This window comes from Zosterops lateralis (assembly GCF_965231275.1).
Source record: "Zosterops lateralis genome assembly, chromosome: 3".
Classification (NCBI taxonomy): domain Eukaryota; kingdom Metazoa; phylum Chordata; class Aves; order Passeriformes; family Zosteropidae; genus Zosterops; species Zosterops lateralis.
This window is the reverse complement of record NC_139764.1, coordinates 89,525,453-89,542,782: the sequence shown is the minus strand read 5'-3', so window position 1 is coordinate 89,542,782 and position 17,330 is coordinate 89,525,453. Positions and strand designations below refer to the sequence as shown.

At 41.1% G+C, this 17,330-nt stretch overlaps 1 protein-coding gene across 1 annotated transcript in view; it reads left to right on the top strand.

Annotated features, from left to right (window-relative positions):
- Nucleotides 1–4,582: 4,582 nt before the first annotated feature.
- Nucleotides 4,583–17,330, top strand: part of HCRTR2 (hypocretin receptor 2) — a gene marked incomplete at both ends in the record, with an annotated part of 31,703 nt that continues 18,955 nt past the window's right edge. The window contains one exon of the mRNA XM_083858341.1: nt 4,583–4,811. Coding sequence (XP_083714467.1) covers nt 4,583–4,811 — 229 coding nt within the window. The remainder of the gene's footprint in view (nt 4,812–17,330) is intronic.

Below are 17,330 nucleotides of genomic sequence, written 5' to 3'. Positions count from 1 at the left end.
AAGATTTCTAACTCTGGCTTTTTCTTTCAGTCTTCCTCTTTCCTCTTACCTTGTTTCTACTTGCTCATTTATTGCCTTCACTATTTAGTTGATAAGAGTCCATCTGCTTCTCAGAAACTACTTAGTAGTGCTGCCAGGGAGCAGCACTTCTACCTTGAAATACCATTATAGGAGAAGGATACCAGAGGATCTTCATGGGCAAAATCTGGAATTTGACTGGCCAGCTGTTACAAAGGAAGGAAGGAAGGAAGGAAGGAAGGAAGGAAGGAAGGAAGGAAGGAAGGAAGGAAGGAAGGAAGGAAGGAAGGAAGGAAGGAAGGAAGGAAGGAAGGAAGGAAGGAAGGAAGGAAGGAAAACATTTACACGCTCTGTCTCTACTTCCAGCACAGCAGTCTGTTTCTCTTAAGTGCTTGTGCTCATGTGGTTTGCTTCCCAACAACAAAATCACCTGCTAAAATGTTCAACAAAGGCAGAAAAGAAAGTCCCCAGCTGACCTGCCTCTTAAACCAAGTTGCAAAAAATTCAAATTAATTCTAACCTGAGAAAAGGGCTCCTAATTTAATATGGTATTTGACTACTATGTAACTAATCCTCTGAATGAAATAGATTTTTAAATGAAAGGGCTAGTCTCCGACAGAAGAAAAAATACTGCCTATTTGTGTGATTAATAAAAATGTAGATCTGCAATAAAATTATGGTTATGGAGGGGGAAATGTATTTGACAAAGCGATAAACTTGGATGTTGAAGTAAGATTTGTTTATTCTCTATGAGTGTCAGTTCCTGTGAGTTATAAGATGCAATAAAGCATAAAATTCTGTGTGATTTATATTCACATGGTCTAATATCATATAATAAGTGATATTGAAGGCCACAAGGCATATCTTCTAAGGCTGGTAATTTAATTTCAGTATTTTTGGATTAGTGATGGAAAGTTACGGATTAGAAGAGATATCAATGTATGTGAACCTTTTACTCTAAATAATAGAGCACCAGACAGTACTCTCCTGAGATAAGAAGGTTAATAGATATACCCTTGAATTTAAGCTTCTTTTAAGTGCTGTGTCACCAGTATATTCTTTGGGTATAGAAGTTTGTAAAACCACATGTTAGGCAGGCTTTGAACTGAAAAAAAAAAACAACAAAACCCAGTTAAAATAAGAATTACATAATTTGAATATTTGCTGTACACTTCCATATGAAAGGAACAGATTCAAACTGTTTCACCAAGCTTGATGAAGACAGTATAATTAAAAGAAAAGATAAATCAGAACTAAAATTCATTAGGGGAATTGATTTAGCTAACACACTTTCACAAATTAGAAAGCCAGAGGGGAACAACCATAATCATCTAGTCTGACCTCTTGCATTCTTCGTCATGTGCTTTTCTGGATTAATTCTCATCTCATCTAGCACTTATCTTTTTGAAAGACATTTGATCTTGATTTTAAAATGCATAACAAAAATGGCTCCATTTGAAAACCATTTCCTTGGTAGCAGAGTTTTGTACATGGTGAATATTTTCACTAAGCTAAATTTCACTCATACTTTAAAACATTATCTGTTTTCACAGGTATACTCATTTACACAACCAAGGATCAAATGAAGCTTTCTGGCTATAGATTCATGATGAGTGTGTGTGTTTAGCTGATTACATCTGATCTTTGGGTTACCTGCCAGCTTCTTCAAGGTCACTGAAGAGTGAGTATAACAGAACCAGGAAGTGACAGTAGGAATGCATAGGTTCAGCAATGATTCTTTGTCTACCTTTTTATTCTGTGGGATCTGTTAGCTAACTCGTTTTTAATCTTTATAATGTGTGCTATATTGATTTTTTTACTAGCCTGCTCCCTAATCAGAATGTGTGGTATCAATCACAGCAAATGTCTTCCTTTTCTCTAGGAATAGCAAATTTAGGCAGCTAATTAATCTGCATAATCTATTTTTTATGTATTTATCAATCAAATTTGTAATCTTGTTGAAAAAAAGCATGAGTCTTATGAAAAGTTTTTCACAGATCCATGTTGTTTCCAAATATTTATGCCTTTTAAATTCCATTTCTTACTTTTCATAGCAATCATAGAACAGCTTGGGTTGGAATGGAAGGGACCTTAAAGATCATTAAAGTCCCAATCCCTTTACTATAGGCAAGGAACCTTCCAGCAGAGGTTGCTCAAAGCTCCATCCAACCTGACCTTGAAGACTTCCAGGGATGGAATACCCACAACTTCTCTGGGCAGTCTGTTTCAGTTCCTCACCAACCTCACAGTAAACAACTTCTTCCTAATGTCTGGTATAAAACTACTCTCATGATAAATCCATCCCCCACCTTGTCTTAGCACTGCAAATTTCTGTAAAAAGTCCCTCTCCATCTTTCTCCTAGGCTCTCTTCAGGTACTGGGAAGCTACAATTAAGTCACCTCTAAGCCATCTCTTTTCCAGTCTGAACAATCTCAATTTTTTTAACTTTTCCTGATAGGAGACATGCTTCATCCCTCTGATCACCTTGATGGTCCTCCTCTAGACTAGCTCCAAAAGGTTGATGTCCTTCCTGTGCTGGGGACCTCAGAGCTGCATTCAGCACTGCAGGTGGGGTCACTAACGGTGACAGAGGAAGAAACTCTACTCAAACAAACAAACAAACAAACAACACACAAAAACAAACAAAAAACCCCCCAAAAACTTGATTTTTTGGCAACTTGGAAGCAAATAGTGAAACAAAATATAAACATTTTAGCAGAGGAAACAAGCTGGAGCATGAGTGTGATTGTTATTTATTACCAAATGGTTATTCTCTAAATCTCTTCACCACTAGCAAGGACCATGACAAGCTCCTTTGCTTAAATAGGTTGTACCAAGTAAGCCTGCATTGCCACATTGTCAGGAGAGTTTAAATCACTTCTCAATATTCATACCTTAAATAAAATAACCTTAGGTGTTTTTGTTAGCTGCAGAGTATCTATTTATGGTGTTTTCAAACTCTACCCTTCTAATTTATGTAAGACTGATGCTGATCCTACCTGTATATCTGAGTATATTTCATAACATATCTAGACTAAAAGGTACACCCAAGTTCCCTGTGGACTAGGAAAGAAAATTTTTCTTTGTTTTACAAGGAACTAAAGCAAAGTGAGTAGGTCTATAGAAATAGGAGTAGCTATTCCAGGTGTAGGTATGCTGCATTGGAATGTCATAGAGGAAGCTGTACACCAATAAAAAACAATTGGGTAACCTAAAATACTGTCTAGAGCTGAGCACTCTATGCACAGTGTCAATGAATGAATATCTGCCTCTCCATTATGCTTGTTTTGGAAGTAGAGTTGTATCATAATACTGCCTCTACTTCTATGGAGGTGCAGACCCTGCACTGAAAGGCTTAACTGAGCTAGTTGTGCCATGTCACAGTAGAAATGGCACTTTTATCAGACTCGTTAAATTATTCAGATATGAAGTGAACAGATTGCTTGAATAAGAGGGGATTTTATCGGTCATGGAGGGAAAAGTCCAGATCTATCCCTTCTCTTTCAGAGATTGTACACTAGGCAAAGTATGAAAATATTTGAAAAAGTTATGACCAGAAGCCAGGAAACCCATCATGCTGTTTAACTAGCACTTCTGGGTTCTCTTGAACTGTTTTCTGCCAGCTGAGCCCATTTCAGAATAGCTGAGGGGTAGTTGCTGTATCGAGATCCCAAGCTGGATGTTTGAAACAACCTCAGCGCAGTGAATGCGCGCTAAAGTCAAGCTACAGTGAGGTCTCACAATCTTCAAATCCAAGGCAACCTCACATTTATCTGCTCAGCTCTCTTAGGGATTTTCCCACCAGTGTTGGGAAATCCACAGGGTTCCCGTTTTAGCCTAACTTTCAAAGCAGCACAGAGATGAGACAGCCTCATTAGCCAGTTTTTAATGGCTCCTTTAACCCTGCGCTTCCTCCCACCGCAGCCTTCCACAGCCTTTAATTTACAAATGTCTTGAATATATCTGGAATCTAATGTAGAGAGGTCTAAAGGGAAGTGCTTGTGCGAGAGAGGGTGAGAAATTGAGGAGAAGCAGAGTCAGAAGAGGGATGGGCAAGCTGGAAGTGGGGTTGGGGGGAGAGATGGGGAGTTGGGGATGAGCTGAGGCGGGGGAGGAAGAGGGGGGGAGGCGTGCAGGGATGCGGAGGTGTGTGAGGGTGCGTGTGCAATGCTTTGAGGAACAAAAACCGACATCGTCTGAAACGGACGTGACTTTTCCAGCGGGGGAGGGTGCGCTCTGGCACCTGAGGCATGCAACCTACCCCGGCCAGCCTTTTCCACGACGGTGCAGAGGGTGCAGCCTCCGCGGGGGAGGCTGCGCCCCTTGCCCGGCCGGGGAAAAAGGCTCGTCAGGGCGGGTTGGGGACCGACGCGGATCCCCAGCCTGTTCCCGCATTGGTTCCCGTAAGTTCCCGCGTCATTTTTCTCCCCACACCCCGCTTTTCGCACTGGCAACCACAAGCCTCGATGGACGGGCGGGAGAAAGCTCGGATGCTCTGAGAGGGTCTGGGTTTGGGTTTGTCGGTTGTTGTTTTTTTCCCAGCCTCCGGAACAACCACTAGGGATGTCCGGGATTCAACCAGAGGATGGTTCCCCTCCGTACAGGAATTGGACGAGTGGGTCGGAACTAAACGAAACGCGGGAGGCTCTTTTAACCCCTTCCTCTGACTACGATGATGAAGAGTTCCTGCGATATCTCTGGAAGGAGTATTTGCATCCCAAGGAATATGAATGGGCGCTGATCGCCGGCTACATCGTCGTCTTCATTGTGGCTCTCATCGGGAACGTCTTGGGTGAGTCGAGCTCCCCAAAACTTCCCGTTCTCCCTTCCCGAGATGGGTTCTGCACGGAGGGTGGCTGGAAACCGGGGGGAGTTTGGCACGCCCCGCTGGAAAGGCGGCAGTGCCCGGCCGAGGGGGAAAGTTCAGGCTGCGCGGAAGGGGCCGTAAACCCGCTCTCCCTGCGCGGACCAGGGGCGGCGGCGGCTCCAGGGCCGGGCACGGGCAGCGGGCGGCGGGGAAAGCGGCCGGCCCTCGCCCCTGTCCCCGGCCGAGGTGCTGAACCCTCCCGGCACGGCGGCCCCGCCTCCCGGCCCGCTCGGGGGCTGCTGCTCTCCCGGCCCGCTCGGGGGGGTGCCCGGCGCTGGGGATACTGAGCTCGGGGTGGTTCTCAAGGACAGCGACAGGGACGCGGGGACCGGGATGTGGCCCGGCCCGTGACGGGACCCGGCCGCGTCCCCCGGGCTGCCGGCGGGGACTCACTCCTTCCCCGGGCGGCTCGGCGGCCGCTCTCCGTCCCCGCGGCCCGAGCGGAGCGGAGCGGGGCTGGCGGGGCTGTGGGGCGGGGGCCAGGCGGCCCCTCCCGGCCGCTCATTGAGGAGCGGGGCGGGGCGGCCCCTCCCCCAGCCCGCCTCCTCCGCTCCATTCATCCGTGCAGGAGGCGGCGGGGGCGCTCGGCGGCCGCCTCCAGGGGAGCGGTGGCGGGGAGCTGAGGAGAGCGAGGGGAGAAGGGCACGGGTGGGCTGAGGCGCGGGCGGGAGCCGTGTGTGGAGCGGTGTGTCTGCCCGTCAGCAGCCCGCCCGCTGCCCCCCGCCACTCCTCTTCGCTCCCGAACTCTCCTTTTCGCTCCTCCACGGCGGGGGCTCTCGCCGGGCTGTCGGAACAGGCGACAGTGCTGGTGCACGGGAGCGCGGCCACGCCTGTGCACACCCCGCCCCGGCGGCCGTGTCCCTTCCCGGGCTGTCGGCCGTGTTCCCCCCTCCCGGGCTGTCAGCCGTGTCCCTTCCCGGGCCGTGCCCCTTCCCGGGCTGTCAGCCGTGCCCCTTCCCGGGCCGTGCCCCTTCCCGGGCTGCAGGTGTCCGGGGGAGCGGAGCAGGCGCTGCTCCTCAGCATCCCAGCGTTTATGAATGGCTCCGCCATGAGCGCCCCTGGGCTGCGGACACGCCATTGGCACTCCCCGTGTCCGTCCCTGTGACACTGCCGTGCACGGAGCACGCCGGGCCCGCCCCGCCATACGGGTCTTTCATTCATGTTTTTCAGAAGGAATTGTGCGTGTCAAGGCTGTCGCTGCAAACTCTACAGGCTTCCCCAAGTGAGATGCAAATGAGACTGCAGCCAAAACCAATATTTTCAAAGGCCCCTTAAAAAATTTCAATGAACTGATGATGCCTTTTTTTTTTTTTTTTTTTTTTTTTTTTTTTAAGTAATTCTGTAGCGTTGCACTGAGTGCCTGTGTCCTGTGTGCAGGTTTGCTGAGTCCGTCGCTCGGCAGCCAGCTTGATTGACAGTGTAAAGATAACAGCCCTGGCAAAGAGGCTTTATTTTTAACTAGGATAAAAGCTGTCTTTCCTTCTGATTTTGAGCAAAGACTGCTTTAGAAGAACCACCTGTGCATACCTATTATCCTCCACCGGTACTGTAGACGAATTTTCCTCTCACCTCTAAACATTCAAGGTCAAATCTTCAGCTATAGGAGCTTTCACCCTGTTCACACTTTTCCCCTCTGAAGGAGGAGAAAAGCTTTCCTCAGTGTCCACTCACAAATAGAGGTGATACCAGTGCAGATATGTAGCTGTTCTTTCCTTCCATTTGTGTACAAAGAGTTAATACTCTTTGCTTGGGGTGGAACCTATCATCTGGCTGTCCACCCACCATTCCTTTTTCTGGATGGAATGTCCACTTTTTTTCCTCTCAAATCTCTCTCCAAGTTGTACTACATGGTAGCAAATATTGGTCTTAAAATGGACAGAGAAGCACCTGAACATCTTTCTATCCACTCCTCTAAATCACAGTAAATCCTACAAAGGATAATTCAGCTTTACATCTCAATGGACTCAATGAAATAAAGGTCTTTTCCAACCTGAATGATTCTGTGATACTCCTTAAGCTATTTGCTCCATATTGCTGGTTCTGTTTATGGGTGAATTGTTTGTGGTGTCTGCAGGTGCTTGGTAGCTGAATACTGTCTCGTCTTTATTCAAGGAAGCCCACACTGCACTGATTGCAGGCTCATGTGATTCTGAGGAGAGAAATGGATGTGATCTAATGCTCTTTTCAAAGATATTTTTGAGGAACTTTTTTACTACCAGTGAAATCTGATGTAGACCAGTGCACATGTAGATATCCCTGAGAAGCTGATTTCTGCTGCTTGAACAATCCATATTCAAGGTTAATCTGGGATTTAGTCATGGACCTTCTCAAAGAAGAGCAGGACTGCTTGTAAAGAGAGTTTTAGTGGCTACTAGTGCTTTATAATAGCATCCTTAATACTTAATAGTATCATCTGTAATGATACATTGCATTCCTTTGCTTATGTTTGCCCAGTGTTGCAGAGCTCATGGCATGTGGAGTAAATGCTTTGATTCTTTGATTTTTAACATGTCGTATTCAAACACTTAATCAACCAGGAAAAACTCTCCCTTTCAATATGTGGTGCTGAAAATTACATTTCTGCTTTTATTTTGGTTTGTGCACACACATGGGATAAGGTGTGTCCCAGAAATTGTATCTGTGTAAGTGGAAGGCACAATACATCCCTTAGATATTAGTAATAAATGGGATTGAAGCATTCTGACAGTTAATTAACAACCAGGGGTAGAATCAGAAGCTCAAACTTTGATTGACATCTATTGGGTTCTTGAGTGAGATACACAGCAGGAATTCCACTAATAATAGCATGTAACACGGGCTGCATTGCTATTTAGCTCTCAATTTAATTAGGAAAGTTGTCACAGACTGTCTGAGCTGCTGCACAAACCAGCTAAAGTGAAAAACATTAGCAAGTCGCTGTATTTGAATGCAGGTTTCAGTATTGCACAAAGTGCTTCATGTCAATGGTTCTCTTGTATGCCTGGGTTGGCTGCTCACCGGGTATTTCGGTGTAAGTCAAGGAGAAGAAACAGATTTTAAGATGATTTTATGACATATTTATATGAACATTCAGGGAATCTGAAATCTAGATGACAATTCAATGTGAAGACTTATCCTAATTTCTTCTTCACTTGGTCACTATTTATCACTAGAAGCAGAACAAGTGTGGAGGGTAAGGACTTTCTCTTTTGTAAATAAGACCAAAAGTTTTCTTTACTACTGCACAAAAATAAAACTCTTGCAATTTCTTTGCACATGTAATGCAAAACATAGGACTTTTTAACGTAGAATGTATGTTGACTGTAAAGACCTTTTTCTTCTTTGTTTGAAAACATGTAATTAAACACATTGGCTGAAAATGGGAAACAAAATAATTAAAGAATAAAAGGTATTTTTAGGGTGTCTGGAGGTCTCTGGTTACTGATGCCATTCCAGGCTGATCAGTTGCAGTAGTTAATAATTGGAGTAAGACTACAAGGGATTGAAAGGTAATGTGCAACTACATATATTTAACTCTGTCTATACATGTGAGGAATGCGGATGGCCCTTAGTGAAGTTATTCATTCACGTGGGTCAGGATTTTTCTAATGAAATGGTTTCTCTCAGGGAACGTACATTCATCAAAATGAAAGTGTACAGCAGTTTGATCAAAGACTGAAGGCAAAACAAGCAACCTTCTGGCATCCCACCAGCTGGGCTGCTGGGCTTCTTGGCAGGCCTCCCCAGAGCTGGCAGGAACTGAAATCTTTAGCACATACAGGCTGCCAGTGCCCAGCTTGAATGTCCTCAGCACTGCTGGCTTCCCAAGGGTAAGACACCATGCAATACATCAGTGAGAAATCTCAGAAACTTTTTTTATTCACACAGTTTGGTGATACTTGTTTATCATTCCAGCTCAGAACAGGATTGTGAGAGACTTACCTTTCTCTGGATAGATGTATTATTTATTATCTGTTTTACAGTAACTGCTACTTTTGCTGAGATCTGTAAGAACCCAACTGTGCTCCTTTCTTCAAAGAGTTCATAGCCTGACTCATAGAGTTCAACAGCCTCCATTTGATTTTTTCTAGGGCTGGAGCAGAAAAAAAATCTGGGTATGGCTCTAATACCAGAGTCCTGCTCAATGCCTATGAATAGGCAACTCTCTCAAATGCTGCTCTGTTATAAAGATATCCAGTGAATACTGAGGTCTAGGCATACATGCCTGTGTTGGTAGAATTGGATGAGTCATGTATTTTCTTAAATGATCTTCCTGAATCCTATTTCAGTGCTGTAGATGAGGCATATTTCATTTAATTACATTTTAAATTATTACATTTCATTTTTCGTCAGATTACTTGGAGAATCTGGCACTGAAAGAACTTTGTTTGTAATATCAGCATGAGAGTCACCTTTATCTGTTGGATGAATAATAAGTAGAATGGCTTTGTCATTGTTAAGAACACATCACATAGGAAAGGAGACAATATGTATATATTTTTTCTACCTAAGATAGAGAAAGTATGAGCTCAATTTATATGAGAGTTCAAATAACAACTGAAGTACACCGCTGTTTGCATTATATAAGGATTACTCACCATCTTTCAAAACAAAAAAAATGAAGGATTTGGGATGTTTTTTGGTTTATAAAGCATAGTTTATTTTCTGTGTTGCATGTCAAGTGAAACCTTCTTTGTTTTCATGGACATAAGCAGCTGACTTACTGCCTGTCTCACAAGTGGAATGTGTCAGAGAAGAACTATGATAGACTGTTCCCCAGGGGAAGGGGTGCCAGGAGCTGAGGCAGCAGCAAGACTGAGGGCAGTGTACTCAGCAACACAGTCCCACAGTGCCTGAGGGCATGGTGGATCTGAACATGTTTACTAGGTTTCAGTCACCTCCTAGCAATCACCAGACGAATCTATAGTGATGAAATAGGTCTGAGGTTAAGCCAGAAAATCAACTCAGTGGATGAGTTTTACAATCAAATTCAGCAAGGCAAAAGCATACTTGCAACCTAGTCTTTTCCTGATCTTAGTGTGAGTGCTGGAGCTTAAATGCAGCTCTGGGGCAAAAGGCTGACTCCCAAAAGAGTATTCCAAAACTCCAAAAGCTCTGTTCCCAGAAGCCTGGTCCCAGCTTACATGCTGCCTCATACCAGAGCTGGCCTTCAGCTTGGAGAGCTAGCTCCTGGGCTGGGGATGCACTCAACTCTGACAGAACTGTGCTCTTTCTCCTGGTTCTTACCACAGCAGAACTGCAAGGATTTTAGCCAGTTTGTGGAATATTATATTGACAATGAGGATCCATGATACAGATTCAGAAGTTGTAGAATGTGCAAGATATTTGCTGAAACATGTCACTAACATAGTGAATTGTATTTTCTTTGTATATCCTGCAGAAAAGGCACTAAATCTCACATCTCCATTAGGAACAGACATGGACATGGAAAGGTTTCTCTTAGTGCAACTCATGTTGCAGTGACTGATGGATGCTTTTTGAATCACAGTTTTTCAAAGTTGCACAGCATTTCAGCTGTGAAACACACCTTCATTTTTTTTTTATGTCATGCAGCTTTAAATTGAATCAGCAAAGTGTGAAATCTTTTTATCATAGTGTCATATACACTATGACATCTAAATTTCTAACTCTTCCACCTGTAATAGGAAGTGTGGATAAAGATTTTTTAGGCTTTATTTGCAATATCAATTATTATTATGAAATATCTGGTCAATCAATATAGCCAGCTCTGCAGAGATGACTGGGTTTGCCAGTTAATACTGGTAGTAATTTGGGGGGTGGATATTTTAAACCAATCTGTCTGTCTCAATCAATATAGTTAGATTTGGAAAACTCTGTAATGGCACCTTTCACTTCCTCCAGAGGTGACCAAACCTGGTTTTTGGGCAGTCTGTTTTTTATAGCATAGCTGATCTGCTAATAACTCCCATTTCCATTAGATTGTTAATTGCCTAAAATTATGCAATGTGGCTGAGTAAGAAAATTAATCCAGTGCCAATTAGATGGTTGTGCTATTACTCCCAGTTGTGATCCATAGACATAAGCTTCCAGTACACAGAATTCAGTTCTTGTTAATTCAGTTCTTGTTTTCTTCTCTAATGCCTTGATAAGCCAGTGCTTATGATGTAGAAGTGTGCTGGAGTGCATGGATTACCCACAACCCACAACTTTTAAGTCCATCTAAAACCTTTGGTACAACAGAACACATGGCAGGTAGAAAACCTCAGAAAACATTGCTGCAAGCAAAGTAGGTGCTTTGTCTGTTTTTCCCATGTAGTTCCTCACTGTCTTTTGGGGGTGACAGTTGCCCTTTAGTACATTTTAGTGAAGCTGATATTCAGCAAAATACTTCGTGATTTCATGTGTTCTGTGTTATTCAACTACATTTTTTACAGTTTTGGTGTTTTTCCTGTGTGATGGAAACCTATACATACACTCTTGTTTGTATGTGATACATAGGGAGCATGACCTAGCCACCTGCTCCTTTTGTCATGTTTCTAAGAATTTCTTCAAACATGTTTGAACACATTTAGTGTTTCCTGTTGATGAGGAGCTATCACCTCACAGGTAGGTCACATCATTCCCTTGCTCAAAGTATTGGCCATCTTTTCAGCTATTGCATCACATAGTCAAGGACAGTTCTTATCTGCTCGGCATTGTTACTAGATACAGGAATTTTTTTTTCACTATTTCTTTTATAATAAATGTTGTATAAAACAGTGTAATTTTTTTTTGTGTCATTCTTTCTATTACTTTTCAATCTAAGCCTGGTCTCATGTTGGTGTCCTTTCTTTCACATAAGATTAGTTATGTCAAAATGAAGTAATGTGTGAGTTTAGAGCTTAATAGTGGGTAAGAGATGGACAGCCTAAGGATTAGATATTTCCCTATTCACAGAAGATATTGCTTTGTTTTAGATCTTTGGTTCTCATTGCTGATGTCGAAACCCCCTAATTAAATATCCTCTTCAATTTAAAATGCTTCTCTCCCCTTAATCAAGACCATCAATGAAATTATTGACTCATAAGAAGCCTTCCTTAAATAAAATAATCTTATTCTTAGGCACCTAATTTTTAGACTTTAAGTCAAAGCAGAAGAATCCTTAATCAGGAGTCATTCATAATGAAGGTAGTTTTGATGACAGCATTTTTCCTTCCAGCAGTATACATTCAGTGTTTTCACAGGGGCTCTAGCTCTCCAAAATTCCCCTTGGTAGCATATCTGCTTAACCTTCCTTTCAATCTTCGGTGGTTGTGTTGCTTGACACCCCACCACTCAGATCATGATTTGCAGCAGGTAATATCACCAAAAGAGAACAAGAGGAAGAATTCCATATGGAGAGCCAACTGTGAGGAGAAAATTGGTGGTGGATGGATTAGGAGATAGAGAATAAATAATGTACTATTCAAAACTATTTATCACATTTTTTGTCACTGTTTGTAAAATACTGTGAAAGAGTAAAGTTTTTTAGAAGCTTTCTACCTGATGCATTTGGAGATGCCAATTACCAGGTCTTATAATCAGAATTCCAAATAACTTCTGGCTGACTATATTATGATATTTCAGTCAAACAGTTGTGAGACTGAATTACCAAAGCAAAATAAAATCATTGTAGTTTAGTATGAAAAATGATAATTCTTTGTTTACTTCCATCTGGGATTTATTATTCATCAAAAATTAGACAAAAGATAAAGTCATTCCTTTATGTATGAAAATGTCAGGTATTTCTGGTTATGAAAATTACATTTCTATTTTGGCCAGGAAGTTACATTGAAAGATGACCCATTGAATAAGAGGTTGACAAGACTTCTGGAGTGTAAGGGAAATTATTTAGCGTTGACAAGTAAAAAATAAATTGACAGCTGACCCAGGAGTCCAGCAGTAGAAGGACTGCAGCACAGTGTTTAATATGCTCAAGACAGCATAAATCTTCCAGGAGGCAAACAGCTGCACTTTATACCAGATGGAGCCTTTGTATTGTTTTCATGTTCAGCTTGAGATACAATGAGCTGTGCTAATTGATTAAACACCATTACAGCCTCTAATTAAAATGCCTCAGGACATTAAACCACAGGGACTAAATTTATATGTGAAAAATACCAATCTCACTATATTGTCATATTAGAGAAGTTGTTTTTTTTTCTTCAGGAATATGAGGTGAAGCTTTCTTGATGGATTTCTAACAGCAATCTGTCTTGAATTTTTAACTTTGATTTTAACCTTCTTTTTTTTTTTTTTTATCCTTGTTGGGACTTTCTTGTGAGACATTTTTGAGGAATGGGAGATGGTCAGTGTTTGGAGGATGGGTCTAGAAATCAGCTTCGTTATCACAGACCTGTCCTGGCTTATGGAGAGCCTCCACAAATTTTTCCAAACGCTTTCAGCCTGGCGACTCCAGCTGGTTTCCTAGCCTTTACTGACACTGTGTGGAAGAGGTGAGAACAGCAAGTGCTTCACTTAAAGCTCTGCTGAAGTCTGGAAAAAGAAAAGGGAAGTGCCTCCCGTGAGGTGAAGGATTTGGGACACTCTAAGAGCCAGTAGAAAAACAGCTGCTCCTTGTGAAACCTGACCTGCCCCTTTGAACCTGCAGGAATAGCTCTGGCTGGTTTTGTAAAATAAAAGCTAAAATAGGGAAAATAATACCTTGGACAGGTAATTAGGTTCCATTAGAGCACTACCAGTAGGGAAAATCATGCACAGCAGAAGCATGTTTCAGTACTGCTTTTTAAAATTTCTCTCCTATTTCTTTCATTATTCTAATTCTTTTTTCTTCAGTGTCTGTGTTAACACCACTTTCACCACTTTCTTTCTCAGTTTATAGCTAGGAACATCAAAGGCTGCATAAAAGCTTTGCACATAATATGAAATAGAGGTTTTATTAAATTGTTTTTACTATTTCACAGATTTTTTTAGTGGAGGTCTAAAAAGCTTAGTTTGGGCCACTCTTCTGCGCTCCAACTATACAGGCATCCTGTTAACGCTGTGGTATCTCCCAGGCTTTTTAGGAAGGCTGCTGCTGGCCTCATCTCCTATTTTATGATTTTGAAGTATTTCTTGGTAAAACACGCTCCCAATTGAGAATCTTTACTACCTTTCTTACCCTTTCTTCTCTTCTTCAAGATAAGTGGAAATTCACAGCTCTCTGCTATTTCTGTTTGGGTAGGCAGATGGCATTTCCACTCTATGGAACTTTCTTTCCCTAGCATGTTACTTCAGTGTTTCTGTGTGAGCCGAGTGCCTCTCTGTAAAACTGCCTGAGATGGAAATGTGTAATTAAAGGAGTGCAAGTGGAGAGTATATGAAATTCTTTTGTTCTGACACTTAACTAGCTGCACTAATTCACTGGCATAATCAAACTATTTTTCATGCCTATAAAGTATGTTTTGAGCACAGACTAGAGAATCTTTCTTGATGAGCTGCTAGAAAACTATCAGTGAAGCTATTGTCCAAGACTACTGAGTAAGCTTGGACTGTAATAAACTCAGAAAAAAAGAATCTGCAAGGAATGTATTGAACTAACTTTATGTCATTTAGGACTTATTTATGACTTTTTATCACTGTCCTATTCCAAATAACTTGTAGCAGACCCTCACAGCTTTTTAGTCTTGCATTGAAAGAAAACAATACCAAACATTTGTTTGAAACAAAGGTTGAAAACAGTACTGCAAACAGCAGAGGGCAATGAGAGCAGAGAAAGCTGACTTGGTTTTAAAATACTTCCTCTTCAGAAGCGTTTTCTCACAATCTCTTTTGTTTTGTTTTGTTTTGTTTTGTTTTAATCCATTCATGGAATGAGTTTCTGGGTTATTTAATTTTTATGGTATTATGTAAATATTTATGTAAACTTAAAGCTGATTAAGGTGCTCTTGTGCTACGTGTCATAAAAAGAATGGGAAATGTTTTATGCGAAGAAGAGTAGAGGTCAAACAGGGAAATACACAAGCATAAGCAGAGAAATATAAAGTAACAAGTTCTCTTGCATTTCTAAGCTTGCAAATTATTGGGCTTTTTCACCTTCCTACCCCCATGGATTAGAATTCAATGGAATTCAGGGGTAGTTTCTGTACCCTGGCTTTCCTGAACACTGCTAGACCCTGAGTAGTAAGAGGCATAGTCTTTTATGTTCTCAGGAGCAGCAAATACTGAAGTTCATCTAAATTCCATCTGTGTTAATCCAGTGTGATCTGGAAGGTTTAGTACATGGCAGGGAATTAGGAGTCCAAGTTTCTCATTCTGTGTCTGATTTACTGTATGGCCTTTAACAACTTCTGTTCAGCACCACTTTCTTTGTGTCAGAGATGAAAATGGTAATAATTCTTAGATCTCTGGGGTATCACAAGGTTTCATTTGCTCATACTGCTAGAGAGCTTTGAACTCAACATGCAGAATGCTATGAATTGATTCCTGGCTGCCAGTGAGATTGACCTCATATTTTTCAATTTAATGGATTTGTTTTACCAGAAATAATGTTTATGTTTAGGTCTTTTTCACATGGACCAGCACAGGAATGGGAATAGGCCTGGTCAAAGACCAAACATATCTGCTTAAACCTTGCACCCTTAGACACTGACATCCATGGCTGTAAATTATGTACTTGTCTGAATTGGGTAGAACACAGGACTGTTGAAACCATAATATGAGAAAAAAGTAGCCAAACTATAAACTTTTGAACAACTTTTTATTTAATTTTTGCCTGTTGATAGAAGGAATAAGAAGTACAGAAAAACATTGCCACTTTATATCAACTTTTCCCAAATAAAAGACAGGACCATACTTTCAATATGAATTGCACTTAAGACATAGAATCAGCCATAAATAAATATCCAGATCTTCAAATTTTTAGAGTTAAGTATTAAAATTATCAAAAGTAAAAAGGTTTTTGCAATTTTTTCCCCCCCAGCATTGCATTTCAAACTGCAGAGTTCTAGAGAGGGAGCAATGTATTACCTCCCTGTTAAGTGCTGCCTCTGCACTATCAGACCATAACTGTGGTAACCCTGTGAACGAGTGACAGTGATAAAGCTCTGATTAGTTATGTTGTAATTATCATGTAATGCTATAGAAATAATTACTTTGCTAGGTACTTTGAATATTTCAAATGGGAATAAAATACAGTCAATATGATGTTTCCTTTAAGCCTTTAATTTAAAAGCCTTGCCTTTTAGATATCTGAGGCCAAAACTAAGAAAACCTGAAATTGTGTATTCAGGAAGAAAACAATAGTAGAAATTATCTTCAAAACCAGTGCAAAACCAGGGAAAGTCTTTGTAGAGAGGTTTTCATTTGCATGTATGAGAACACAGCACATATATAGCAAAATTCAAATTTATATAAGCTACAGAATCCAGAGCTATCTCTGCCACACATTAAAATATATGATGAACATATGTTGCATCACAACAGATTATGAACCTTAGAAATTAAATAAAAAAATAAATTAAAAAATAGTTTTAGATGAACCTTGAAAGCCTATATCTTAAGAAGATAGTTAATAAAATCACCTGGTCTTAAAGAAGCTGAAGGTCACCTAGCCTCTCCCTTTGTCTATGTCCTAGTCTAAGTGTCCAAACAGCCCTTATGTTACAGCAATCTCACCTCCTGCCACTGCACTGGTAAGATCTTGAAAGAGTATTCTGCTAGTTTTGGTCACTGCACTCTCACCAGAAAGGTTCAATTCAGTTTGAAAGTGTCCAGAGAACAGCAAAAAGGATGGTTGCAGAAGTTCTAGAAATGACTGAGATGGAAAGATAAAGAGCTCTGAAGTTCTGAGTAAATATGTAACAAAAATCCTTATGTATGTGAAGTGTTGCTGCAGGGAAAAAAACTCTTCCTCATTCCTATCTATGTGCAAAAAAATGTTATATAAATAGCACCAAAATAAAAGTAGATTAAATGTGAGAAGAATTTTTTTTTTTGTAGGGAAGATAATTAAACAGTACAACACATTTAAGTGATATGCGATATCTTCAAATATAACAGATTTTCAAATGTAAACTTGCCAACAGTTTCTTAGTTGTAGTCTTGCTGTAGTTCTGTTGCTCTAAAGTCATAGGACAAGATTTGTGGAATGAAGTCATATTTTATTAGATCAACTGATACAGCTGGAAGATAGACAGAAGCTTTCAGTTGCATCATCCTTCATAGGATCTAAAGAAGCATCTGATCTCAAGAACTTATGTGCCTCAAAGTGTGTGTATTTTCTTTCAGCTGTTTTAGGTAGTTCAATGACTATGAGAGAGTGGCTTAACTCTGGAAGATTCCATTTTAGATTTGGGCAACATCTTGAGGACCTTTTTAGCTCAATTTTTTAACATTCTCTGATCTGCTTAATATATATAAACTAAGCATTGTGCTATATCCTGACAGATTAGGAGACTTTGAATGTTCATCTAGAGATGCATGATGGATGAATAATTGTTTGCAGGGAAGACCCTTTGATCTGCA